The sequence below is a fragment of the Rasamsonia emersonii genome (genome assembly GCF_000968595.1).
Source record: "Rasamsonia emersonii CBS 393.64 chromosome Unknown ctg1118621760237, whole genome shotgun sequence".
Taxonomy (NCBI): Eukaryota; Fungi; Ascomycota; class Eurotiomycetes; order Eurotiales; family Trichocomaceae; genus Rasamsonia; species Rasamsonia emersonii.
Genome location: NW_013563135.1, coordinates 41,404 through 67,176, shown reverse-complemented (window position 1 = coordinate 67,176; position 25,773 = coordinate 41,404). Strand labels below are relative to the sequence as shown.

The 25,773-nt window shown below is 50.6% G+C and overlaps 4 protein-coding genes across 4 annotated transcripts; 2 read left to right on the top strand and 2 right to left on the bottom strand.

Annotated features, from left to right (window-relative positions):
- Positions 1-421: 421 nt before the first annotated feature.
- T310_5100 (uncharacterized protein) lies at positions 422-1,944 on the bottom strand (the record flags this gene model as incomplete). Its single annotated transcript, XM_013472042.1, has 3 exons — positions 422-553; positions 613-1,066; positions 1,115-1,944. The coding sequence occupies 3 exons, from the start codon at positions 1,942-1,944 to the stop codon at positions 422-424; spliced, it is 1,416 nt and encodes a 471-aa protein (XP_013327496.1).
- Positions 1,945-3,396: 1,452 nt separating this feature from the next.
- T310_5099 (N-(5-amino-5-carboxypentanoyl)-L-cysteinyl-D-valine synthase) lies at positions 3,397-19,078 on the top strand (the record flags this gene model as incomplete). The annotated part of the gene is made up of 8 exons (XM_013472041.1): positions 3,397-3,974; positions 4,033-7,733; positions 7,786-8,034; positions 8,095-8,279; positions 8,335-10,740; positions 10,791-11,996; positions 12,050-18,856; positions 18,923-19,078. 8 exons carry the CDS (start codon positions 3,397-3,399, stop codon positions 19,076-19,078), a joined length of 15,288 nt encoding a protein of 5,095 aa, XP_013327495.1.
- A 1,073-nt stretch (positions 19,079-20,151) lies between these two features.
- T310_5098 (uncharacterized protein) lies at positions 20,152-20,602 on the bottom strand (the record flags this gene model as incomplete). Its single annotated transcript, XM_013472040.1, has 2 exons — positions 20,152-20,562; positions 20,597-20,602. The coding sequence occupies 2 exons, from the start codon at positions 20,600-20,602 to the stop codon at positions 20,152-20,154; spliced, it is 417 nt and encodes a 138-aa protein (XP_013327494.1).
- A 1,233-nt stretch (positions 20,603-21,835) lies between these two features.
- T310_5097 (Protein kinase) lies at positions 21,836-25,204 on the top strand (the record flags this gene model as incomplete). The annotated part of the gene is made up of 3 exons (XM_013472039.1): positions 21,836-23,699; positions 23,755-24,419; positions 24,470-25,204. The coding sequence occupies 3 exons, from the start codon at positions 21,836-21,838 to the stop codon at positions 25,202-25,204; spliced, it is 3,264 nt and encodes a 1,087-aa protein (XP_013327493.1).
- Positions 25,205-25,773: the final 569 nt, after the last annotated feature.

Below are 25,773 nucleotides of genomic sequence, written 5' to 3'. Positions count from 1 at the left end.
TCTATCATTCTAGTGACTCCAGCAGTCAGTCGCTCTGACTAGTTCCATCCTATCTATTCGATGGTGGTGGTAGCTGGACCGACGTAGTACTCCGTACTAAGAAGCTAAATATTTAAGTTACCTAACTCCATACTCCGTACTCTTGTCGTCTCCCTGCCAAGACATCACTGCTGGACCAGGGTCAGGGTCCGGATACGCGCGGAGGCTTCTTCTCTCTCCTCGCCGGTATCGCTTGCTGACGGACTGGCTGAACTGTCTATTATCTCCCATTACGAGGCGGCATGGCATGGCGCGTTTGAACCGTGGTTCATGGTGTTACTGTCGGTATACTGCAACGGCCCCCAAAGCATCGACGAACTCAATTTTATGACAGTAATAGCATCTATCAGATTACTCCGTACATGCAATGTAGACCGCCCGCTCAACCTCGGAGATTCTCCATGGCCCCCATCATAGCATCGCGCGGCTGCCCGTCTGCCGATACAGCTGGTCCCCCAAAATCGAGTCTACCATCTCTCCACCTCGCGTCGCCAGCACGGACAGGAGACTGTCGCTGAGCCCGTGCGTGCTCTCATTACAGCCCTGCAGCCAAATTCCCGCATGCGGGCTCACTTTGCTTGGGTCCAGCACCACGCTGTAGTTCCGGCGCACCTGCCATTTGTCACCCTGACCCGTCGGTCGTAAGTGCACAACCTTCGCCAGCAGCTCCTCGTGCGCGTTTCGCACGTAGCCGGTCGCCACCATCAAGGCGTCAACCTCCAGGACTTCTGTCCTCTCGGGACCGGAGGAAGACGTCACCGGATCGATCCGTATCCGAAGTGGGCCATCTGGACCGTCCGATTCGACCTGCGTCACCTGGCGACGGGGGAGAATACGATGTTGCCATTCCTGTTCGTTGGGGTTCTTGACCCTCTGGATGTACATGTCATGGTAGATCTGTTCGATCAGCTCGAGCCGGACGACGCCGTAGTTGGTCGCTCGATCGGCGACAAGATCGTTGCGACGCTCATCGGGTGACCGACGGTAGAATTCGTCGACTCGTTCCGGGTTGAAGATTTCATTGACGCTGCACCATTAGCGACGCTCCAAGTCAGGACGAGTGAAGGTGGCCTACAATGGTGAATCGTCGCTGGGACGAAGAGCCGAGTCTCTCATGATCAAGGTCGTTTTGCAGTTGGGGTATCGAACCTGCAGGTCGTGGAATATTTCCGCCGCACTCTGACCGCTCCCCACGACGGCAATGCGATACGCCTTGGAGCCATCCTTCAACAGAGCTGGTAGAGTCGTACAGTATGCGGAAGAGTGCATAATTCGTGGGTGCGAAGGCAAGTTCGGAGGGATTTTGGGCTTGCCCCCAACGGCGATGACCACATGTCGCGCTCTCCTCGCCGATATGACTCCCGTCCTCACATCCTTCGAGAAGACGATGAACGCGTCGACGACGGAGCTTCCCGGTTGGGGTTTTGCAGGGACCACCTCCAAAACTTCCTGTCCGTAGGCCACGACGTTCTTAAACCGCTCTGCGCACCACCGCATGTAGTCTTCAAACTCCAGCCTCGATGGCAGGAATGTCCCGAGGTTCGAAAACCGCACGAGCCGCCCTTTGTTATGGAGGTAGTTGAGGAAAGTAAATTCGCTCCGCGGATCACGCAGGGTAGCCAGATCCTTGATGAAAGAGATCTGCATCTTGGAACCAGGAAGCAGCATCCCAGAATGCCACGAGAACTGCTCCTGCTTCTCCAAGAAACACACTTTAGGGTGGCCCCGTGCAGGTGATCTAGAGAGTCTGGGGTCGAGAGCATCATGCAGAGCAATAGCTATCGCAAGAGACGCAGGACCAAATCCCACGCAGATAAGGTCATGTAAGTCATCCTCTGGCACCGATTTCACGTGTGACAGCTCCGGCAGGGGGAACTGAGATTTAGAATTGTCCTGGGAACCCATGTCTGGCTCCAGGACCGTGGAGGCCATGAGAAGAATAGGGAGACAGGAGAGGACAACGGTGAATGATATTGACGCTTGAGCCCCGTGGAGGGAACTATGAAGGACAACAATCTGGTCCTAAACAAAGACGACTTTACCTGAGTAAAACAGTAGTAAGGGCTTTGGGGAAGACTGCTCTTATAAGACACCCTAGGGTTATGTCAAGGCAAGTGCCGTGAGTTTAATAGTTCACTAAATGGGGTGCAACAATTCCGCGCCCTACTAAGCATTGTCTGTCCCTGTCTTGTCCAGAAACAAGCCTGAACGAAGCAGGTACTGCATGACTGGCAACACCAATCCCAGCCGTGGTCCTGGAGATAATGCTTGGCAGCATTCACCACCTGAGGCCCGTCACCACGAGCGTGGAGACCGCCAGAGAACGGGAGCCCCGCAGCTACTCGCTAAGGGAGAGAGCGTGCCCGCCGAGGCATGGTTGTCGTCAGGAGAAAACCGATCTGCCTCGAGATGGACAGATCCGATCCGCATTGGCCCGATGTCGGATCGGCAACGCTGCCCAGGAAGGGATCGTGAGCCACCCAAGATCGTATGCAGTCTGTCCTCTTGAGCAAACTAGCATGCGGGAGGCATGGGTGTGCTGCAGATCGATCAGCCAGACAGGGCGGCAGGAGGTGACAATTGGGGTTCTGAGATCATCGCTCGATACTCCGTACAGGGCACAGTGCTGCCACCCGGCGAAGCATACGAAGCATCATGCATGCAAGGAAAAAGCAAATAAGCAAAAGTTGCACGTCGCCAGCCCACTTTTCCGGCTCAAGGGAGAGCGAGGGGAGTGCGTCGGCCGTCTGACGGCTCTCCACATCGAAACGGGCTGTCGTCATTCTTGCTTGTCGCCCATGTCAGATCACCTCGTGCCTAACCAGCGGTAATGCCCGTCCGTTGGCCACCTTTTGCACGATTTTTCTCCGACAGTGGACCCGGCTGGACGCATTCATTCGTGGATCACCTCGAGCAGAGCCAACCCTGCATCGCGCCTCCACTTGACAGAGTCTTGGTCCCGGCCTAGTCGCTCTTCGCCCTGTCGCGTAGCGCGTCTGTCTATCCTGGCAGCCAGTGGCCGGCGGCAGCTCGAAAAATAATCAGTGTGATGAATGGCAAAGGGCACATGAATCTGAAGTTTATTGTGTAGCTGTATCGCGGTGCCAGTGCCCTCGCTTCGTACATTCTTTCCCCCTGTGGACCACGCAGTGTTGCAGGCTGAGGCTGCCCCTCAGCGGGGTAGAGCTGAAGGCATGTAGTTGTACTCAGGTCAGGTCCTGTACCTGCAGTCGTGTATACCACCATCCCAGCGCCCTGCTCGTCACACATGGCGGCCAACCTCGGTGTTGCTGCACGGGGATAAAACCGCATCCTGTGTCTCGAGGCATTGCGACCGGTCAGAGAGAAAAGAGAATCATGGATCGACTCACTCGCTTCCCTGACATCTTTCCCAAAGGGGGGCCCGCCCTCTCTTCCAGCAGCGAGATTGAATGGCGGCTCGATGGCCCAGCAATTCCGCTGGACGTCTTGGTGCTGTCGTGGGCGTCGCTTCTGTCTTCGTTCACGGGCGAGGAATGTCCCGTGTTTGCGCTGAATGGAGAGCCCGTCCGCGTTGACTTATCCACCAAGCACTTTCATGCCGCCAGCTTGGACTCGTCCACGCCAGGAACATATGGATACACGGCCATTGTCACCCATGGCGTGCAGAATGCATCCTCCCCAGCAGCTCCAGCACTATGGCCGGGAGCATGCACCCTGTCTCTCCACGTCAACTTGGAGACGGGTGTTGGGTCCATCCGGTCTGATGTCGGGATCGAACCGGCCAGCTTGGACCAAATTGGTCGCCAATTGAAGCCGATCATCCAGAGACATGCTCTGTCTCATGATATACAGGTGCAGATTCCTTCTACCGAGTCACCGCAGCTGTCTATCGCCAACCCTCGATCCCCGCATCCTGCCGGGACCGCAACTGCTTCACCAGCTGGCCCTGGGTCGTGGGCAACAGTCATGTCCTGCCATTGAATTTCTCTGCCCCGATGAGACAGTCCAAAGTCTGTCCTACGAAGACTTGGATCGGCTTTCTACAGCACTGGCAGCAAAAATTGCAGAGGTTCTACGCCGTTCGTCTCAACCACGGCCAGGAAACCCTGTCGTCCCTGTACTCATACCACAGTCGGTGGATCTTTACATCGCTTGGCTGGCGATTCTTAAAGCAGGTGCCGCATTCTGTCCTCTGGGTACTGATTCGCCCGAGGATCGTATAAACTTCATTCTCAAAGATGTTGATGCGGAGGTCGTCGTCACGCTGAGTGCTTTCCGAGGAAAGCTGGCAACGGCGGAGGGCATTTCAGTGGTCCTGACGGATGATTTGCACGCTGAAGATGTGTCGACGGTTCTAAATTCTGGAGAAATCTCCTCAGAGAACCTTGCATATGTCATGTACACGTCTGGCTCAACAGGACGACCGAAAGGAGTGGGAATCCCCCATCGTGCGGCCACCCAGTCGTTGCTCGCCCACGACAAGCTGATACCCCCGTTCAGGCGGTTCTTTCAATTTGCGTCCCCTACATTTGACGTTTCGGTATTTGAGGTCTTCTTCCCCCTGTCCAGGGGCGCAACCCTGGTAGGGTGTGATCGCGCTGCCATGCTTCGTGATCTTCCGCATGTCATCACGAAACTGCAGGTTGATGCTGCCGAGTTGACGCCCACAGTGGCGGGAGAGCTTCTGCGCAGCCGACAAGCGGCCCCATCCCTAAAGGTTCTCCTCACCATTGGGGAAATGCTCACGAGGCGTGTCGTGGACGAATTCGGATCGTCCGCGAACACTGAAGGAATCCTTCATGCGATGTACGGCCCAACAGAGGCCACCATTCATTGCACGGCCGCCCCGAACTTCCAAGCTGATTCCCGGGTCAACTTAATCGGGCGACCTTTCGAGACCGTTTCGGCCTTCGTGGTATCTCTCGAAGAGAGCAGTGATGGCCACACGTCAGATCCCGCAATCCTGCCGATAGGTCAGATTGGGGAACTCGTCGTTGGTGGACCACAACTCACAAATGGTTACATCAACCGTCCAGCCGAGAATTCAAAGGCGTTTCTAGATAGTGCCCAGTACGGTCGGCTGTATCGAACAGGAGATAAGGCTCGCTTCCTTCCCGACGGCAATATTGAATGTCTCGGTCGAATATCCAGCGGGCAGGTGAAGTTACGAGGTCAACGGGTGGAACTTGGGGAGATTGAAAATGTCGTCTGCATGGCCCAGAATGTTCGCAGCGCGGTGGCCATCGTTGTTCACGGAATACTGGTTGTGTGGGCATTAGTTGACAGAGACGATGTTACGCCAGCGGAACTCCGTCAATTTTGTCAAAAAAGGCTTCCCCTCTATATGGTGCCTGGAGATTTTGTCCTCGTCCACGAATTCCCCCGACTGGCGTCCGGAAAAGTCGATCGGAAGACTATGGAATCCGAGTATATTCGGAAAAATGGAACGGCAAATTTTGAGATGGATAGGGAATATCGAGACTCGCTTGAAGAAGAGATCTCTCTTTGTGTCAGTAAGACGCTCAACATACCAGCTAAGAACTTGAAGAGCCTTGCAGCGGCAGGTCTTGATTCACTGTCTGGGATTCAGCTAGCTTCGCGATTACGCGCTATCGGGGTCAATCTTGATGTTGGGAAGCTGCTTACTGCGGATTCCGTCGAAGGGATCTGGCATCTGGCGAAGAAATCAGAAAAGGAGGCCTTAAAGACGGCGGATTTGAAACTTCAGGATGACTTGGAAACTATCCGGAAAACCGGGTTGGAGGTGCTCCGGTCAGTTGGTTTCGATTCTGAGATAGAAAATGTGGAGCCGTGCAGCCACATCCAAGCAGCAATGCTTTCAGAATCTTTTCAGAATCCAAAGGCATATTGCAATTGGATCGAACTCGAGTTCGACCAGGGAATAGAGGTTCCCTTGATAAAGGAAGCATTCCGCAAGGTCGCTCAGCACAATGACATGTTGCGGTCTGGTTTCGTGCACATTGGGCTCTCTGGAAACGCCTTTTGTCGATTCATATGGAAGACCCTTGACCATGACAAGTTCCAGGAGACGGCATCTTTCGAATACGACTGGACGTTGAGCAGCGACGGTGGTATCCTGACCCCATTAAAAGTGCAGTTCAGGCATGAAAACAAATCTGTTCGAGCTCTTATTCGGATACATCACGCACTCTATGATGGATGGTCTTGGGACCTTTTCCTAGACGACCTCCATTCTGCGTTGTTAAGAGAAGATTTAGTTTCAAGGCCATCATACGCGAATGTCGTCACATATTACATGGAGTTCAGTCGCTCTGACTCCGCCGTCCAGTCAACCTCATACTGGCGGGATCATCTACAGGATGTTGTCCCATCACTCTGGCCAAATTTCCACGATAGAATTGATGTTCCTCGGGGAAGAGGAACTGCTGATCGTCTGCTAGATCTTTCGTTACCGGAACTTGATAGAGTGTCTCGGTCATTATCCGTCAGTCGGCAGTCCATCTTCCAAGCTGCCTTAGCATATCTCCTGTCTTCGTACCTCGGAGCGCCCGATGTCGTCTTTGGTACCGTCTTCTCTGGCCGAACACTACCTGTGGATGGTGTTGAGTCCATTATTGGACCCTGCCTACGTGTTCTTCCCACCCGTCTGAATCTCAACTGGGTCCGGACTGTCGCCGATCTCATCCTTGCAATTCATAACAGTAATCGACGTTCCTTAGAATATGGGGATCTATCCCTAAGTGAGATTAAGAAAGCGTCTGGAATCAATCTGGCAGACTCTCTCTTTGATAGCTTGATTGTCTGGCAGGAGACGCCATGGACAGCTCAGAAACCTAGGCGCGTTTTCAAGGAGATCGCAGCCGCTGATTTCTTGGAGTTTACAATGACACTACAATTGGAGCCCAAGGACAGTAGAATTCATGCGTACGCGATTTTCGAGAATTCTCTTTTGCCGACTGCACAGGTGCAGATTTTCTTGGAGCAGATTGACATGATTGTTGCTCAATTCATCCAATCACCGGATCTTCCAATTAGGCATGTCAACGATCGTCTGTCTCCCTCCATATTATCGATTGAAAATCTCAATTTTGAACAGCAAATCGACCTGCCGAGCCTTGCACACGGGGTTGAAAAGATGGCGGTTGACGACCCCAATAGGATTGCAATCGAGTTCTTGCACTCTCTGAACCCAGACTCTGGTGATGCTTGCGTAGAGAGCATCACCTACTATGAACTTAACAGTCGCGCAAATCGTCTCGCTCACTATCTCCTCAGTCTCGGTGTTATTGCCGGCGACCTCGTTGCCATCATCCTGGACAAGTCCCTTGACCTCTACATTTCAATACTGGCTGTGATAAAAATCGGCGCAGGCTACGTGCCTTTGACCCCGCAAACTCCCCCCGATAGAATTCATTTTGTTTTGACGGAGGCTAACCCCCGTCTCTGTATTATCAATTCAGCTCTTCGATCTTCCTTGCATTCTTCGGATACACTGCATTTCGTGGAGTCTGACAGTATTAATATAGAGAGATACCCAGACACCAATGTTTTTTCATCGCATGATTGCACAAATCTTGCATATGTCGTCTTTACCTCTGGAAGCACTGGGAAGCCAAAGGGTGTACTCATCACACATCACAATCTACAGAGCAACATCGCCGTGCTCACCGAGATATACCCAATTGGAGATGAAGCCAAGATGCTGCAAGCATGTTCACAGGCTTTTGACGGTTAGTTTTCTCTGTGATTGTTCAAATGCTACCCGGAACTGACAAGCTGCAGTGTCGGTGTTCGAAATATTTTTCACATGGCATAACGGCATGACACTCTGTTCAGCAGTAAACGATGTCATGTTTCGAGATATCGAACAAGTTATTCGCACAAGGAAGGTGACACACCTAAGCCTCACTCCCACAGTTGCCTCTCTTGTACATCCCAGAAATGTACCAGGAGTGAGGTTCCTGGTTACTGCTGGGGAAGGGCTGACGGCGAAAGTCCACAAAGATTGGGCAGGAAACGGGCTCTATCAAGGTGAGTCTCTATGCCCCTTTTCTGTATTCAGGATTTAGACTCAATTTAGAGTGTATGCAGGTTACGGTCCAAGTGAGACCACAAATATTTGCACTGTCCGGCCTAATGTCAAACTTTCTGATTCCATCCGAAACATTGGAAAACCTTTCAAAAACACGTCAGCCCTCGTCATTTCAGATGATGAAGACTTCTCCTTGGTACCCCGTGGTGGGGTTGGAGAGTTCTGCTTTGGCGGTGATCAAGTTGTACGGAATTTCCAATCATATACCTGTGAGGTATTCTTTTCTAACGGATTTCAAGGGCCGAGGTTACCTCAACTTGCCAGATTTAACGAGCAAAAAGTTCATCAATCACCCTTTGTACGGTAGATTGTACCGATCGGGAGACTTTGGACGGCTGCTTTCAGATGGCTCGCTGGTATTTACTGGTCGCCGAGATGATCAAGTCAAGCTCCGTGGCCAACGAATTGAACTTGGTGAAATCAACAGCGTTGTGTTGCAAAACACAGCCGTCAAAGATTGCGCAACAATGATCGTGAGGGAAGAAAGCAGCAACCAGCAGCAACTAATCACCTTCTGGGTGCCTGCAGGCCTTCCCCGGGATGCAGGGAACAAAGAGAATTATTTCTCTGTCATCAAAGATCTCTTCGAGGATCTATGTGCAGCACTTCCCAATTATATGGTGCCTTCGTCTTTTATACCTGTAGACTCGATTCCCATGACAACGGTGAAAAAGATCGACAGCAGAAAGCTGGAAAAACTTTTCCGGGAGATGAGCTTGGAAGAGCTGCAAAGATTTTCGCCTTCACGAGGGACATCTGAAGAGAGGCGGGAATTCTCCGAGACAGAACACGCAGTTGCAAAGATTGTTTCTGAAGTGACACAAACTCCCTTACAGAATATTCACACGAACACTTCATTATACAACCTTGGCATCGACTCCATATCGGCGATCTATCTTTCAAAGCGACTGAGGCAAGCTGGTTTTGGCCAGCTAGATGTATCTGTCATACTTCGGCATGGTTCAGTACCTCAGCTGGCCGCAGCTATCACGAAGAATGATAAGCAGTCACAGATCGCCTCCAGAACAGACACAGAGAAGATCTTTGACGAGGAATTCATTGAGAAAATAAAATCCGATTTCCAGGAGAACGGAAGTCTTGTGGAATCGGTCATTCCTTGCACTGCTTTGCAGGAAGCAATGCTTTCGCGCAAAGGCTCTAACGACGGAAGCGCTTATTGCAACCATTTAGTATTCGAGGTATACGGGGATATACAGATTCTTCGACAAGTATGGGAACATATGGTTGCCAGACACGACATTCTGCGGACATGTTTCACTACCACGAGCAATGCTAGGTTTGCTTACGCACAGGTAATTCTTAAGCAGGTGTCCTTGCCTTGGAGCTATTTAGAGACGCCTGTGGATGAGATGCCTCTGGTATTGGAGCAGCAAAAGTCTCGCTTCATAGGTCAGGCTCAGGATCTCCGTTCAATGCCTTACTCAATCACCGTCCTGGAAGATAAAGCCAGTGGCAAGGCAATGCTTCTCTTTTCAATACATCACGCACTGCATGATGGTGAGGCCGTGTCACATCTACTCAAGGAAGTCGAGCAATCATATGCAGGGGAAAAGTTGCCACAGGCCGTTCAATTTTATCAATTCATTAGATATATGGTGTCCACAGACCAAAATCATTCGGAAATTTTCTGGCGCCAGTACCTTTCTGGGTTTTCTCCTCGACTCTTGTGCCCCTGGCCAAGGACGAAGGGAAGTTCAGAAAGCCAGCGCCACCGAAAACACATTATTGACATTGACATTTCTCTCCAGTTATTTGAGACAATGTGTAAGGAGTTCTCAGTGACACCATTGAATGTTTTCCATGCTGCATGGGCTCGAGCCCTAGCCCTGTACACAGACTCTTTGGATATCTGCTTCGGGAATGTCTTCAGCTGTCGAACGATACCGTTAGACGGCGTAGAGAGAATTGTTGGACCATGCTTCAATACCCTTCCAATTCGCATACAGATGTCTTCAACAGACATGAACGTTGACATCATGAAGCTGGCTCAAAGGACTAATATTGATATCATGCCTCATCAGCTCTACTCACTACGGCAAATACAGAAGAGCGTGTCTGGAGACGTCTCGCCTCTTTTTGACACCCTTGTCCTTCTTCAACCTCCGCCCAGGGAGTTGGAAAGAAAATTGTGGAGACTGGTCTCTGAGGAAGGAGATATGGATTTTCCCATAATCATTGAGATCACCCCTTCTCGCGAGAGAAATATCATAACTGTCTGTTTGCATTCAGATTCCCTGCATGTTTCTACCTCGGATACAGAGAAGATTGCAAAGGATTTTGCTGCTCTGGTCAGTCACACAATACGATATCCTTCTGCTCAAGCTACGGATCCGAGTATCCTCGCGGGTGATATACCATCAATTGCAATGGCAGCAAAGGAGATCAAAACAAAGACTCCCGAGTCCAGCGAGACAAGGCATACCCACGATTCGGTAGCTCGCGCTCTGTCGAGAGAAGAGCGTCAGGTTCGAGACGTTCTGTCCAACTTATCTGGTTACAAGTCTAGTGCTATCAAGCCTGAAACAACAATATTCCAACTGGGACTCGATAGCATCAACGCGGTACAGCTATCAGCTATTTTGAGAAACTTGGGGTATGACGTTCCTGCTGTAGAGATCCTCGAGGTAAGGACTTATAATCCATAGAGCGAAGATCGACTCTGACATGAAAACAGGCGCCGAGTATGGGTCAAATAGCGTCACTTCTTGCACGGTCAACCTCCAAAGCGGTCACTGAATCTTTTGATTTTCTGTCCTTCGAATTGAGGAATAGACGCTATATATGTGAGAAGTTTGGTATCTCAGACGAGCACGTCGAATCAATACGTCCTTGCACGCCGGTACAGTCCGGCATGCTAGCTTTGTTCACAAACTCAGATGGCAATCTCTACTTCAATCGTATTGTGCTGAGATCTCAGATCCCTCTGAATATGGACCTTCTCCGAGATGCTTGGTCAAGGACGATAGCCAGGCATGAGATGCTACGGACCGGGTTTGTTCATTTGAAAGATCAGCAATTTCCTTTCGCTATGATAACATACCGGGAGAATTCAACAACGTTACCGTGGAATGAGTCCAAAACCGTCACTTCGGAAACAGAGCTGCATCGTCGGCGCACGTACGTGTGCGAAAATCTCCATTTGCCTCCGTGGTTTCTTGTCGTAAGGGATTTGGGGTCCGCCACGGAAGTCGAATTTACAGCACTTCATGCAATATACGACGCTCAGTCCTTGGAATCAATTCTGTCTGATGTCGCAGATGCATACAGAGGAAACCAATTACCACGAGTTGTTCCAAATAACTTGATTCTCGGTCATATTCTTACCACTGCAACCTCTGAGAGTCCAGACTTGGAGAAGTTTTGGAAGGGTCTGGGGTCAGAATACCAGGTGGTCAAGTTCCCAGATCTGAGTCCCATACGTGTTGAGAAGGCGGAATTGCTGGTCACTACTAAACTAAGTTCTAAGCATCAAAAATTGATCGACGACAGATGTCGAGAGCTGGGTATCACATTGCAAGCAGCAGGCCAAGCAGCCTGGGCTCGGCTCCTGTCGGCGTATACAGGACAGACTGCTATTACCTTTGGTGTTGTCTTTTCCGGCCGTGACCTATCTCAGGATGCACAAGAGGTTGTTTTCCCATGTCTTGTGACACTTCCTTTTCAATGTCACGTTCAAGGGACCAATCTCGATCTCGTCAGCTCCGTTATGAAAACCAATGCGAGCCTTCTAAAAAGGCAGTTCACTCCGTTGTCGAAAATTCAGAGATGGCTTGATGTCGATCCAGCGCTTTTCGACACGCTATTTGTTTACCAGAAGTTCTCTACTGAGAGAAAGGACTTTCAATTTTGGCAGATAATTGAAGAGGATGCAAGAATCGACGTATGTTCATCCAATTTTTTCTATCAAGGAGCGATCTACTGACGGGTGATTAGTATCCTATATCGATTGAAATGATACCGCGTCATGGCGAACTCGAGCTACGGCTAACACATAGAAGCGATATTGTTCCGCAAGAACAAGCGAAGCTGATATTAGAGCAGTTAGATGATCTCCTGATGGACTGTTTGTTTTCTCCAGAGTCCCAATCCAGCGACAATTCCGGGATACGGGCTAGTATGCTTTCTATAACACCGTCCAGAGAACCGAACCTTCCATCATCTGTCGAGTTACTGCATCAGTTCGTCGAGGAGAGCGCTCAAAGATATCCCACAAGAATTGCGTTCGAATTCGCATCAAGCATCACATCTGAAGGGGTTGAGAAGCGCACTTGGACTTACCATGATCTCGATAATGCGGGTAACAAAATTGCCAGGTTACTACAGAAACTCGATGCTACCCCCGGGGACCTGATTGCGATCTGTTTTGATAAATGCCCTGAGGCGTCGTTCGCGATCCTCGGTATTTTAAAGGCAGGTTGTGCTTTTGTTGCACTAGATCCAAGTGCACCCCTGGCTCGAAAGCAATTCATCCTTGAAGATTCCGGCTCTAGGTTACTCCTTTGTGCATCGGACAGGAGGGACGAATTACGGACATTATCTGGTGTCAATGTTATTGCGCTGGACGAACATGGCTTATTGGATGATATCTCATCTGACCCTCCTTCTTTAGTTCGGCCAATTAAACCTGACGACACGTGCTATTGTCTGTATACATCTGGAACAACAGGGACACCGAAGGGGTGCGAAATAACCCACGGAAATGCAGTCCAGGCAATGCTCGCCTTCCGCAGGCTTTTTGATGGCCACTGGGACGAAGAGTCACGCTGGCTCCAATTCGCTTCCTTTCATTTTGACGTTAGCGTACTGGAGCAGTACTGGAGCTGGAGTGTTGGGATATGCGTCACTTCCTGCCCGCGAGATCTGCTGTTCCAAGATCTTGCAGGAACAATCCGAAAACTTCAAATCACACATATCGACCTCACTCCCAGCCTTGCTAAGTTGATTCGCCCAGACGAAGTGCCATCACTCTGCCGTGGCATATTTATTACTGGGGGAGAGCAGCTCAAGCAGGAAATTCTGGATGCATGGGGAAAGTACGAGGTCATTTACAACGGCTACGGTCCCACGGAGGTCACGATCGGCTGCACTATGCTTCCCAGAATGACTGCTCAAAGCAAACCATCTAACATCGGACCTCAGTTTGATAATGTTGGTTCGTACGTCTTTAAGCCCGGCACTTCAAGTCCTGTTTTACGTGGTGGCATGGGTGAACTTTGTGTTTCCGGACCCCTTGTCGGCAGAGGTTATCTAAATCGTCCGGAGCTCACCAGGGAGAGGTTTCAGTTCGTGGATGAGTTTCAGGAACGAGTCTACAGAACGGGTGACCTTGTGAGGATTTTGTATGATGGTAGTTTTCAATTCCTTGGGCGCATTGATGACCAAGTGAAGCTCCGAGGGCAACGCCTTGAGATTGGCGAGATTAATGCGGTTATCCAAAGTGCAACGTCGGAGTTAGGGGAAGTCGCAACCATAGTGGTTAAGCACCCAGGTCAGGCAAAGGAACAACTGGTGTCTTTTGTCACAAAGAAGATGACTGGGCAGCCCCGAGCTCCAGTCAAGGTTGTATTTGACGAAAATAACCGCGAGTTTTTGTCCGCAATCAAAGCGTCGAGTCAGGCTAAACTTCCCGGCTATATGGTTCCAACTCATATTATTCCCATCTCCTCGTTTCCGTTGTCGCCTAACAACAAAGCGGATGTCAAGACGTTGAAAACGCTTTATGAGAGCATGTCATTGGAAGAACTTCAAAGACTGGATTCCCTAGGTTCTGACACACGATCTATGGACCAAGAAGGCATCAAAAAGGTCATTGCGGTCCTTGCAGAATTCACTCAAACCAAGCCGGAAAAGATATCTCCATGGTCCAGCATATATGAGCTTGGACTAGACTCGATATCTGTTATATCATTGGTCAAATCTCTTAAAAGCGCTGGCTTCCAGAACGCTCAAGTATCTCTAGTTATGAAACGTAAGTTTGCAACCACAAGATTGTATGTGATATTGCTAACAAGGCCCATAGACCCGACAGTTGCAGGAATCGCCATGTCTTTGCGAAATTCACGGAACTTGTCGGTATCATCAGACAGACTATATAGTGAAAGCAAGCAAAAAGTGGTTGCCTTCACTCACAGGTACTCGCTCATCGCCGCAGAACATCTTGGAATCTCAGCAAGCCGGATCGAAGGAATCGTGCCTTGTACGCCACTTCAGGAAGGGATGATATTTCGCTTTCTGGAGAGCCAGAAGCCCCTATACTGCTCCTCGTTCAACTTCGAGCTGAGATCCACTACCGACTTGGCTCAGTTGAAAAAGGCCTGGTCCCAGACGCAGAACGAAGTCCAACTCCTTCGTGCAAAATTCATACCTCTACCGGATGGTTACGCTCAAGTTGTACTCAAAGATGATGAGCTTCCTTGGTTTGAAACAACCGTCTCAGCCGATGAAGGCATTGAACGCATCAGACATCAAATTTTCAACCTATGGTACGAAAATATCAACGGGTTTTCAGGCAGGCTCTGGGAAATTTGCATAATCAGATCCCCGCTCAGGCTCATTATGTGTTTGAATATTTTTCACGCACTATATGATGGCAACAGCTTGCCGCTTTTGCTGGAACGAGTTGCGTTGCATTATATGGACAAAGAGGTCCCATCCTACGGTCCAACCTTTTTGGATGTGTTACATATAGGCCCTTTGCGTCGGACGCCAGAAGCCGAAGAGTTTTGGGTCAACCATCTTGCCGGTTCTTATGGACAGAGAATATTTACCAGTCCAGACGCCGAGGACTCGGATCCAGTCGTTTTCAAAATGAATATTAGTGACGTCGGCTCTTTAGAGAAGGTCAAAACTTCTCTCCAGGTCACGGAACATTCTATATTCCATGCGTGCTGGCTGCTTGCTCTGCATGATCATTTTTCGGTCGTCCCTACTTTGGGTATCGTGGTATCCGGGAGAACGCTTGATATTCCCGGGACGGAAGCTGTCATCGGTCCATTATTCAATACAATTCCAAGCAATATCAAATTCCAAAACTTGAGGACATCCGCTGAACTCGTGCAAGCTTGTCACGACTATCATGTCTCCGCTCTGCCGTTCCAGCATACGGCACTTCGAGATATAATGAAATGGACGGGCAAGACGCCAGAAAATCCGCTCTTTGAGATCTTATTTGTTTTCCAAAAGGAAGATGGCCCATCTCGTTCTGTGACAGAAGGGGTATGGACCATGCTCGATTCTCAAGCGGATATAGAGTATCCATTGGCCCTGGAAGTACAACGCAACTCCGAGAAGAGCTTGACGATGACAATTGCGGCAAAAAGTACAGCCATTTCCGCAGAAAAGGCAGAGGCGCTCGCTTTCACCTTCAAGGACACTTTGTTTGAGCTTCTGCATAATCAGTCAAGTGACCTTCCCTCTGTCCATGGAGATCTGGGAACCACAGGTTCAAATTCACATGTTGTTCCTCAAAAGACTGCACATAATCTCAACGGTGAAAATAATATGAACGGTGATAAACGAGAATCATTTACATGGACTCCGGAGATGCACAAAATCCGGGAAGTCATTGCAGAGCTTGCTGGCGTTGAAGCGGACACTATTCATGAAGAGACATCTATATTCGAACTTGGATTGGATAGTATCGACGCGATAAAGCTGTCATCGAGGCTAAGGAATTCTGGTATCAATCTATTGGTTAGCACAATCATGCATTGCCGCAACATTCGGAGGATGGCTGAGAAATTGTCGATGGCACCTAAAGTCGAACATGAGAAGCCAACAATTTCACTCGACCAATACGAAAAGTCTTTAAGAGCGAGCTTAGCAAAATATGGGAAGCTCCCTAAAGACGCGGTCAGCGTCTTGCCAACAACTGCACTTCAAGAAGCAATGATCGCAGAAATGGTCGCCTCGGATTACCAACATTACTACGGCAAAGATATACTTGAGCTTGAACCTGAAGTGGATCTAGAAAGACTTCTTGATGCATGGAAGACAGTTGTCGATGCACATCCTATCCTTCGAACGTCCTTTGTCGAGATAGAGGATCCAGAAATCCCGATCACCTATGCCCAAATTGTCCATCCACCCGGCAGAAGTGACTTCGCCGTTTTCGATCAACATGGACAGTCGATAGAAGAGCTCATTCAAGATCAACAAAAGGGTGATAGAGACATCAATCTGAACCGCTTGGCATTTACACTACACGCCGTGCGTAGTGGAGCTAGGCGTTTCATTGTTTTGTCCATCGCCCACGCCTTGTATGACGGCTGGTCACTGGAGCTGCTCCATAGAGACGTCGCGAGGTGCTACTCTGGCAAGACAGTTTACCGGCCACCATATGAACATATATTGCAGCAAATAATATCTTCTGCCGAAGACAAGGCTCAAGAATTTTGGCGCACAAGTCTTGCGAACTTTACTCCCCGACATTTCCCACGTCTGATAGGGGCCGGTGGAAACGAATCCGTCGTTCACCGTGCAGAAAAGACACTGACCATCTCACATGAGGAGATTGACAAGTTCTGTAGGCGTCATGGTGTCACAGTGCAAGCTCTCACAGTCACATCATGGGCGCTTTTCCTGGCCGGTTTCCTTAAAAGTCTTGATGTGGTGTTCGGGCTGGTACTGTCTGGCCGGAACTTCGCTGACGCCCAGGAAGTAATGTTTCCAACAATGAATACAGTGGCGTTCCGCGCGATTCTCCATGGAACTCGCTTGGATATGTTGAAGTACATCCAAGGTACTCTGGGAGACATTGTCGAGTATCAACACTTTCCTTTGCGAAAAGCCGGCGTCAACGTTGGGGGTCGAACATTATTCGATACTCTATTCATTTATCAGAAAAGACCCACGGAAACAGAACCCCTTCAGAAACCACTTTACCATTCGGTGGGCGGTTCATCAGACACCGAATACCCCATATCTGTGGAGATGGAGATGGTTGACAGATCAATGGTCTGCCGCCTAGCGGGCCGCGATGATGTCTTAGGGTTCAGTGACACGATTGATCTCTTGGATCGCATTGACACGGTGTTCCGTCTAATTATTGAAGAGCCTGACCATGCCACGATCGATTTTGTGGATGGCGGTATAGTTGTCTGTGAAAGCGCTCCTTTCCAAGAGACCGCAGAAGCGGAAGGCGTCGACAGTGACAGCCTTGGTCCTGAGGATCAGACTAATTGGACCGATCTGGAGATCCAAATACGCAACGTCCTTTCTACTGTATCGGGCATACCAGAGGAACAGATCCGCAAGCAATCGACCTTGTTTCATCTAGGCCTCGACAGCATCAGTGCGATCAAAGTCTCCTCCTTGTTGAAAAAGCAGTCTATCAGTCTTCCTGTCAGTGCGATGTTGAAAGCCGGAACAATAGAGAAGATGGCAGCCGCTGTAGGGGTTGATCACTCTCATTTCCGCAATCGGTATGCGAATGTGGAACTGGGTCACTTATTGAATGGAATTGACCCCGATCCTCTTTTAATGACTTATGGCATTGAAAAGCAGCAAGTTGAGAAGGTCTTCCCGACGACATCAGGGCAAACTTATTTGCTTGCAATGAACATGTTGAATCCAGCCTTGTTTTATCCGGACTTCGTCTATACCGCAAGCCGTCTTGGAAGACCCCAGCTTGATAGAGCCTGGGCTCTACTTACAAGCCGGGTGCCAGTTCTGCGTACAATATTCATCCCAACCGGCCAAAGGGCACTCCCGTTCCTGCAAGTGGTGCTTAAGGAACTTGAAAACCCCGTTATCTGGCACGAGTCGATGAACGGCAGAAAATTTAGAACGGGTTCAAAACGGGGGATCATGTCCGGACCAGTATCGCTTCACGCGAGCGAGACACAGAGTGGGACGATAATAAGTTTGCAGATCCATCACGCTCTTTATGATGCTGTGAGCCTTCCCAAGCTGATCAACCTCCTGGCCAGATTCTGCATGGATCAAGAACCCGAAATTCCCAAGGTCAACTTGTCCGAGTTTGTCGCATATCAGGGAATACACTCGTCGTCGGCGGTACGAAAGCAGTTCTGGACGCGCTACCTCTCGCAGATTGATGGGAAGCCAAATTCAAGTCTCAAGTCAATCTCATACGGAAAGATCCAGCGATCCTATCGGCCCGGGCTGATCGCCGATATCTCCGGGATTGAGGCGATTGCAAGGCACCACAGTCTAAGTATTCAGGCTCTGTTTTTGGCAATATACGCCAGAATCCATTCCCGGATCATTTTGAAGGACCTCCATAATGACGGAAATGACAAGGCACCGCCGACAGATGTTGTGGTAGGGGTCTATCTTGCCAACCGAGCTCATGCACTAGAAGGGTTACCAGACCTGATCGCGCCTACGCTGAATATGGTACCTCTGCGGATTGAGAATCCAAGTGATGGTTCGTCCATCATCCGAACTGCTCAGAAGGTTCAGAATGATTTGCACGAGATCAGTACAATCGAACACTCAGGGGTGTCGCTTGTTGAGATCGCGGACTGGACCGGAATCCGGTTGGATGTCTGTGTCAATTTCTTGAGGATACCGGAATCCCACGACACGCAGACTAGCGTTAGCAATGGTTTCTCGTTCGCTCCTGAGGAACCAGAAGAATTGAATAGTTATCCGGAGGTCAGACAAAACGGTGAACATGGAGAAGACGAAGACATACACACTCCAGCTGGTCAGCGCCAGCCTCCAAATGGAGATACTGTCTTACGAAATGAGATTGATTGCTTGGCTGATGTTTACATGGTATGTATTTCCCATCGATTGGCAGGTTGATAGAGTCTTGGAATGCTAACAAGATGATGAATACAGAGCTCTATCGACATCGAGGCAGCGATCCGAAACAAGGGTCTGGACGTTGGCATTTTTGCACCAGAGGAACGGCTGGACAAGGCGACCGCTGAAAGCGTGCTTACAGAGATACAACGAGAGATGATGGAGTTGGTTGAGGATGCGAAGACGGCGTGATTCACGTGAATGATGTGATTTTGACTTTGGTCAGTTGTTTTTAATTTTTTGTTTGTCATAGAAGTGTTGTACTGTTTTAGAAAACGTCATCCAACCGTTATATATATATTTAGACCTTTTGACCATTTTACTCTGTTATATATTGGTTATCCAATGGTTGGACTGTAATCAACGTTGTATTTATTGAGAAACATTAAGGACATATTCAATTTCCACGAGAAAACGGCAATTTTCGGGAATGTTTTTTTTTCAATGATGGACTTTGTGGTCCAAAGACGGGTTACTCCGTACTCTGTACGCTTTTCCCTGGGTAATGCAGGGTCCAGCGGGGGCGGGGAACAGGGTTGAGCCCTGTTGGGAGCGGCCTGGGGAAAGTCCGAAAGTGAGGAAAAGGGGAAGAAGAAAGCGGAGTTAATTCAGACCTTGGTCCTCGTTGTTTATTCCCTTCTTTTGATTTGACTATTATTATTACTACTGCTATTATCCCCTATGGACCCAATTCCCCTAACTAGGTCAAGAACCGTACGTATGTCTAGGAAGTATGCTTTTGGTTCTTTAACTATTGGAACCACACGGGAAGTTACCAGGATATCGACTTGATATCAGAACCGGCTCTCCCATGCCGTACTCCGTACCCTGATAGTACACAATAATAATAATAATAATTAATAATGCTGGCAATGTTGTGGAATTGCCCTCTTGGGACGCGTTTTCGTTTCACAAGGCCCAAAAATTAATTCTGGGAGAAGTGTGGGTACCACTACGTTGATCCTGCATTCTGTTTACATATGTCGCATCACAATCGGCAGAGTATTTATTAGTAATTATTACTGAAGGAAGGTAGGAAATAAGAGAAACTAATTCATAGGAATAGATCAGTCAGGCCCCCTTTCTAGATCCTCAAATATAGATGTGACAAGGTAAAAAAAGATTATATATCAGGACGGTGCCGAAGCCACGTCAGGGTCGGGTTGCCAGTGTGTGCGTCTCTGCATAAGACGTGTGGAATTCGGTGGAGACCCCCCGTAGTCGGCGTAGTGAGGATCCTCGGCCGGAGTGGACAAAAACACGGGTTACAGATCATGGGCGGATTGTGGTGTGTCTTCTGCAGCATAACCGAGCCATGCTGCAAACTTTGCTCCGAACTCGAGAAGGATTCCATGGCCGGGCTCACTCGGCTCACTCGGAGCATCTAGGCGACTGTGGCACCGTGGCAGACGCAAGGGGAAGACGGCCATGAGTATGACAGACATGAGTGCCGATAATGAGTCAGTTGATGCTGATTTGGCCGATAAGATGCCTATCGATAGGCGGCGCGCTGAGGGTCTTGGCGCCATCACCTGACCGAGTCCCCTCTTCGTCACCGAGGCGGCCCACTGCCCGCGTTGGGCACATACATACCTCCGTGAAGGATCGCTACCAATGTGTGTGCTGGCTGCTGTACGTGCAGTATGTGCAACACGACTGCGCTGGACTCCGTAATCCTGTACATCAGAGGCATGTATGTACTGTACATACATACATGTAGCTCACTGTTTCTTGCGGGATGATGGCTGCTTATCGGCTGAGCGGTCAGAGGATCCGCGGTGTCGCGAGCGTCAACAACCGCCACGCCAAGCCGGTCCCGCGTCGTCGCGCGTCATCCGGGAGCGCTAGTCCCGTTTGGGCGTCAACAACAACGCGCGCCTCGAGCGCGTGGGATGGCCCGCCTGTCGACGCCCTCGCCCGCCTCCTCGCCTCTCGCAATCCTCCCCTTCCCTGCAGCCATACAGCCTTCTCTGCGCCAGACTTGAAGACCAACCCTGGCCTGACACGACTGACGCGCCTGCTGTCTTCTCGATCCTCAGTCGGCTGCTTTTCTCTCCTCCCTTCTCACTCTGCGTGTCTTCGCCTCTGCAGTCGCGAACTCGACTCGTGCGTATCAGTCATCCGTCTACTTCTACCCATCTTCCTATTGAATATTGTCTCGCTCATACCGCGTGTCGCTGAGTGCTGCTATCATTGCTTTCATAATTTTTTTTTTCGATACCATTCCAGAGCCTCCGATACACGCTCTTCGCTTCTCGTTCCTCCAATTCTTAATCCAATCGACCTTATCACATTACTACAGCATCTCTGCATTCCTCGGTGTCCTTCCGTGACATCTGATTCGCAAGAGGCCTTCGCATCCATCTTCGCGTTCCTGTTCGCGCCCTTCCAAAACAACCATCACTCCTGGAACATTCCACACGCGCCCCATTGTGAACCCAGGGAGTCCTCAACCCACCGTGTTTCAGTCAGGCGCGTGCCTGTGGTCGAGGGCTGTGTGGAACCCGGTCGGTCGGGAGTCAGGAAGCAGGACAGGACGCATGGAGGTGACGACCTTCTCGAATTCCTCGCAATGATCTTGTGATTCACGCAGGTCTTTTTGTGACGCATCCTCTACACCCTCGACAACGGACCTTCCGCATTCCACTGGCGTTGGGTTGCCTCAGCCTCGATCAGTGCGCCATCAACACTCGATTTGGCCTGTCCATAACCTTTCGCAGTCTCTGTCGTAGTCTCTCTCTGTTCAGGTAACCAGCTGCCCTCGTGCTGTACAATTGGATCCTGCCGCAACAGCCTCCTGATCTTCTGCAGCTGGGAAGGATCGTCACGGTAGAGTAAGGACGGTATATCCGGCGTGAAACGGCCTTCTCTCAACAAGAAAGCTGCCTTTGAGCGGAAGAGAATATTCACGGCTCAACTCACATCATCATCATCGGACACATTCCCAACATGGTCGCGACATTTTCGCCACACCGGGATGCCGGCGGCACCCTCCATCTCCCCTCCCCGACAGGGATGCATCATGTTGATGCCAGTTCCGCAATAAGACAGCTGCGTCGATCCTTGTCGCGCTCACCATCCAAGAGTTCGGACTTCCGCCTGCTGCCGTCACGAACCCACGCGCAAACCCCGAATGCGCCCTTCATCTCCTCCCCCCTCTCACCGTCACGGAGAACACACCAGGGAAGCCTGTTCCTTGTTCCAACAACATCGAGTTCATCATCAACTCCCGTCGCCATTTCATATTCCCCAAGCGCAAAGATCAGCAAGCCGGCTATGCGCCGAACTGGCTCGCTACAGAGCACCCGGACGCGAACTTCTCCCAAGAGCCCCTCCAAACGCGCATTGAACATCTCCAGCGATCAAGGTAATGCGACTCCCGCCCAGCCTTCAGTGATCCCCTCCGGCGAGGAGAATATCATCTCAAAGGCCGTCGCAGAAGCACAGGAGAACGGCCCGCCCCCGGATCACGTCCTTGCCCCGTCGGAGGACACCAGCCTCGCGCCCAAGCCCGCCTCCGCTCGAGTTGAGAAGCGGCGGAGTGGGAATCTCGGATCAATCTCGTCCACCGTCAGTCCTCTAAAACGCAGCGACGGCATCATGAATCTTGATCAGGCCAGCTTCGAGAGCCCGTCAGCCAAGAGGCGTAGTCTTCACGGCGCCAGCTCGACTTCGGACTTCAACATCTTTGACAGTACTGATGACAATCAAAATGGATCCGAACCACTGGATGGTTCAACGCGCGACAACGACGCGCAAAACAGTGCCGTTCCCCAGTCACCAGCGAGCCCATTCGCGACGATTCCAAGGCGAACCTCCTCGTTGAGGAGGTCCACTCTCCAACAGCGTCAAAGTGATCGGCCCTTTTTCGCTCGATCACGACTGCTGAATGCCGAAAACTCCGAATCACCGCCTGCTAGTCCGGCCGTGAGACACCGGATGTCTCTCGACAGCAGCCTTTCCATGGCGTCCGGGCGCGAGAGTCCGTTCGCCTCTTCAGCCCCATTTTCGTCGGGCAGTTCGCTGTTCTCGTCGAACCAAAATGGTGCTACAGCAACACCTCATGCGGCGCATCCTCTGTCGCGCACCATCACCCAGTCCTCGTCGAGTTCCAGCGTGGCAGATGATTCGCCCACTCATGAACCCATCCACAAGGGGGAGCGGCCAAGACCTGTTTTCAACTTCTCCAAGTCCCTTCCTGCCGGTGCTACGAGACCAGGCGCTGGGCGCCAGTTCACTCGGACAGACTCCAACTCGTCCTCCGAATCCTTTGCGACACCGGAGAATTATAAGCTTGTCAAACCTCTTCCGGCCGCCTTCATGTCGACCGGTTTGATCTCGAAGAAGAACCGGAACGCCGAAGATTTGCAGAATCCGTCGGGTCTCGGCAAGAACATGCCAGACACACCCTGCAAAAAATCAACCAACATGCTTCCCACTGGGCAGAAAGCGCTACCGGTACGGCCCATTGAAAAACCGAAACTGGTGCGCCAGTCTCTCGCGACTCCTTCTACGCCGTTCAATTCACAGCAATCGTGCCCGACTCCGGGTCCCTTTGCCCGGGGTACGGGCATCTTCGGCAGCGCATTTGATCGGCCCGGGACCTCGCGTCGGGATAGTTTTGTCAGCGTTGACGGCGACGAGTCACAGTCTCCGTCGATGCGACACGACAACCAGTCGCTCCCGGATTGTGACTTGCCTCCAACACCGACCAAGCAGACCTTCACTACCAGCCATGGTCCGTTCTCTCTTGGATCAGGCACTCTTCAGGTTGCCTCTCTCGAGGGACAGTCAGAACCGCAAGCGTCTACTCGTGAGTACCCTCCATGAAACTGACTAGTGTCGCATATGCTAATCGTAATCAACAGCGGGCGCGTTGAATGAGAATCTTGATCATCCGTCTCCACGAACTCCAAAAGACAGTATCCTTCCGCCAGATCCCAGTGGATTATCAATCTCTGCTCTCAATGACCCGCCAATGGGTAACGAGGACTTCAACTCGTCCACCGTTACTTTCCCGGCCACTCCAACTGCGCCCCGCGACTACTTCTCTCAGGTTGGAAAACGCCTGAGCCTGTCGCTAGGCGGCTATAAGGCTCCGGATGTGGATCCTATCCTGACGTCGCGTTTTGATAAGGTCGAGCTCATTGGAACCGGCGAGTTCTCGGAAGTATATCGCGTCTCCAAGTCTCAGGATGCTTCACCGTACAAATCGATCTTTTCGCTCCCCAACAAGGGCACCAACTCACCGACGACACTGCCAGAAAAGGTGTGGGCTGTCAAAAAATCAAAACAGCCCTACAGCGGCGCCAGAGACCGTGAACGCCGGCTTCGTGAAGTGGAAATTTTGAAATCTCTGACCAATTCTGACCACGTCATTTCTTTCGTCGACAGTTGGGAGGATAAGGGACACCTCTACATCCAGACAGAATTCTGCGAGGAGGGCAGCCTAGATGTTTTCCTTGCCCAGGTTGGATTGAAAGCTAGACTGGATGACTTCCGAATCTGGAAGATTTTGCTGGAACTGTCTCTGGTAAGAACTTTCCCTAACGTGTCCGTCCAACAGTTGGCTAATTTGTGCAGGGAGTGAGGCATATCCACAACTCCGGCTTCATTCATCTCGATCTGAAACCGGCGAATATCTTGATCACCTTCGAAGGCGTGCTCAAGATCGCCGATTTTGGCATGGCAACGCGCTGGCCCGCTGAAGAGGGCATCGAAGGCGAAGGGGATCGGGAATACATTGGACCCGAAATTTTGATGGGACGCTACGACAAGCCTGCGGATATATTTGCACTTGGACTCATCATGTTCGAGATTGCAGGAAATGTGGAGCTTCCCGACAATGGATTGTCGTGGCAGAAACTCCGAAATGGCGACATGAGCGACGTCCCGAGCTTGACGTGGAGCTCCGAAACCAGCATCTTCCGAGACGCATCGGGCAACCCCCTGTCAGAAGAGGCGTCCTTCGAGGAGTTGTGTGCATCTGACGCTGGGGAAGATGACCTGGGCGGAACCGACGACATGGACAATGCCAAACCTCGACCGCGCAAGCCTGTCCGACTCGTGCGAAGCGGGGAGCTCGTTGAGCCTCCGAGCTTCATGGTTGATGCCAACCATGATCATGCTTTGGACAAAATCGTCCGGTGGATGATTTCACCGAATCCTGATGACCGGCCTACCGCCGACCAGGTTTTGCAAACTTACGGAGTGCAGTGGGCGGAACGCCGGCGGCGTGCCGGAGCAACTGTCTTTGAAGGCAACTGGGGCCCGGCTGACGAAGTGCTCGCTGAGGATGCCGAGATGATTGATGTTTGAGTATGACGACATGACATTCGTTACACGGCGTTTTTTTTTTGTCTTTCGAGGCCATGGAGTTGGATCGATTGGCGTTCTCTTCTCTCCTGATTGCCGAGCTAGAGCAATAATTCTGAGATGATTTGGTCGATCATTGATCCTTTTCATTCACGATTTTTCGGTTTTGTTATTGCATCCTGTGTCTTCAGCATATCTACAACCGGAGTGGGTTGTGACACCTTGTACTTTATTATCATCCATATGTCAACGGGGTTTGGCGTATGGGGCGAAAAAACGTGAGACTGTGCTGGTGGGTTTTTCTTGAGGGACCCAACTTGTCTTTTCTCGGTCTGGTTTTCGTTTGTGGTCACTGCCTTGTTTTGAGTCCAACATCATACCCCCTCTGGTATTTTACTAAGCTGGCTGATTTGTGTGTGATTTTTCTTTTTGCATCGGGCTGGATTCGGTCTGGGCCCTGGCCATGGCTGCTGTCAATGTGGTGTGCTTGAAGAAACGAAACTGATGCATAACGACCGTTGTTTGATTTGGGCCCATTTCCATCCATAAGATCGGGGTAATATACCTGTACA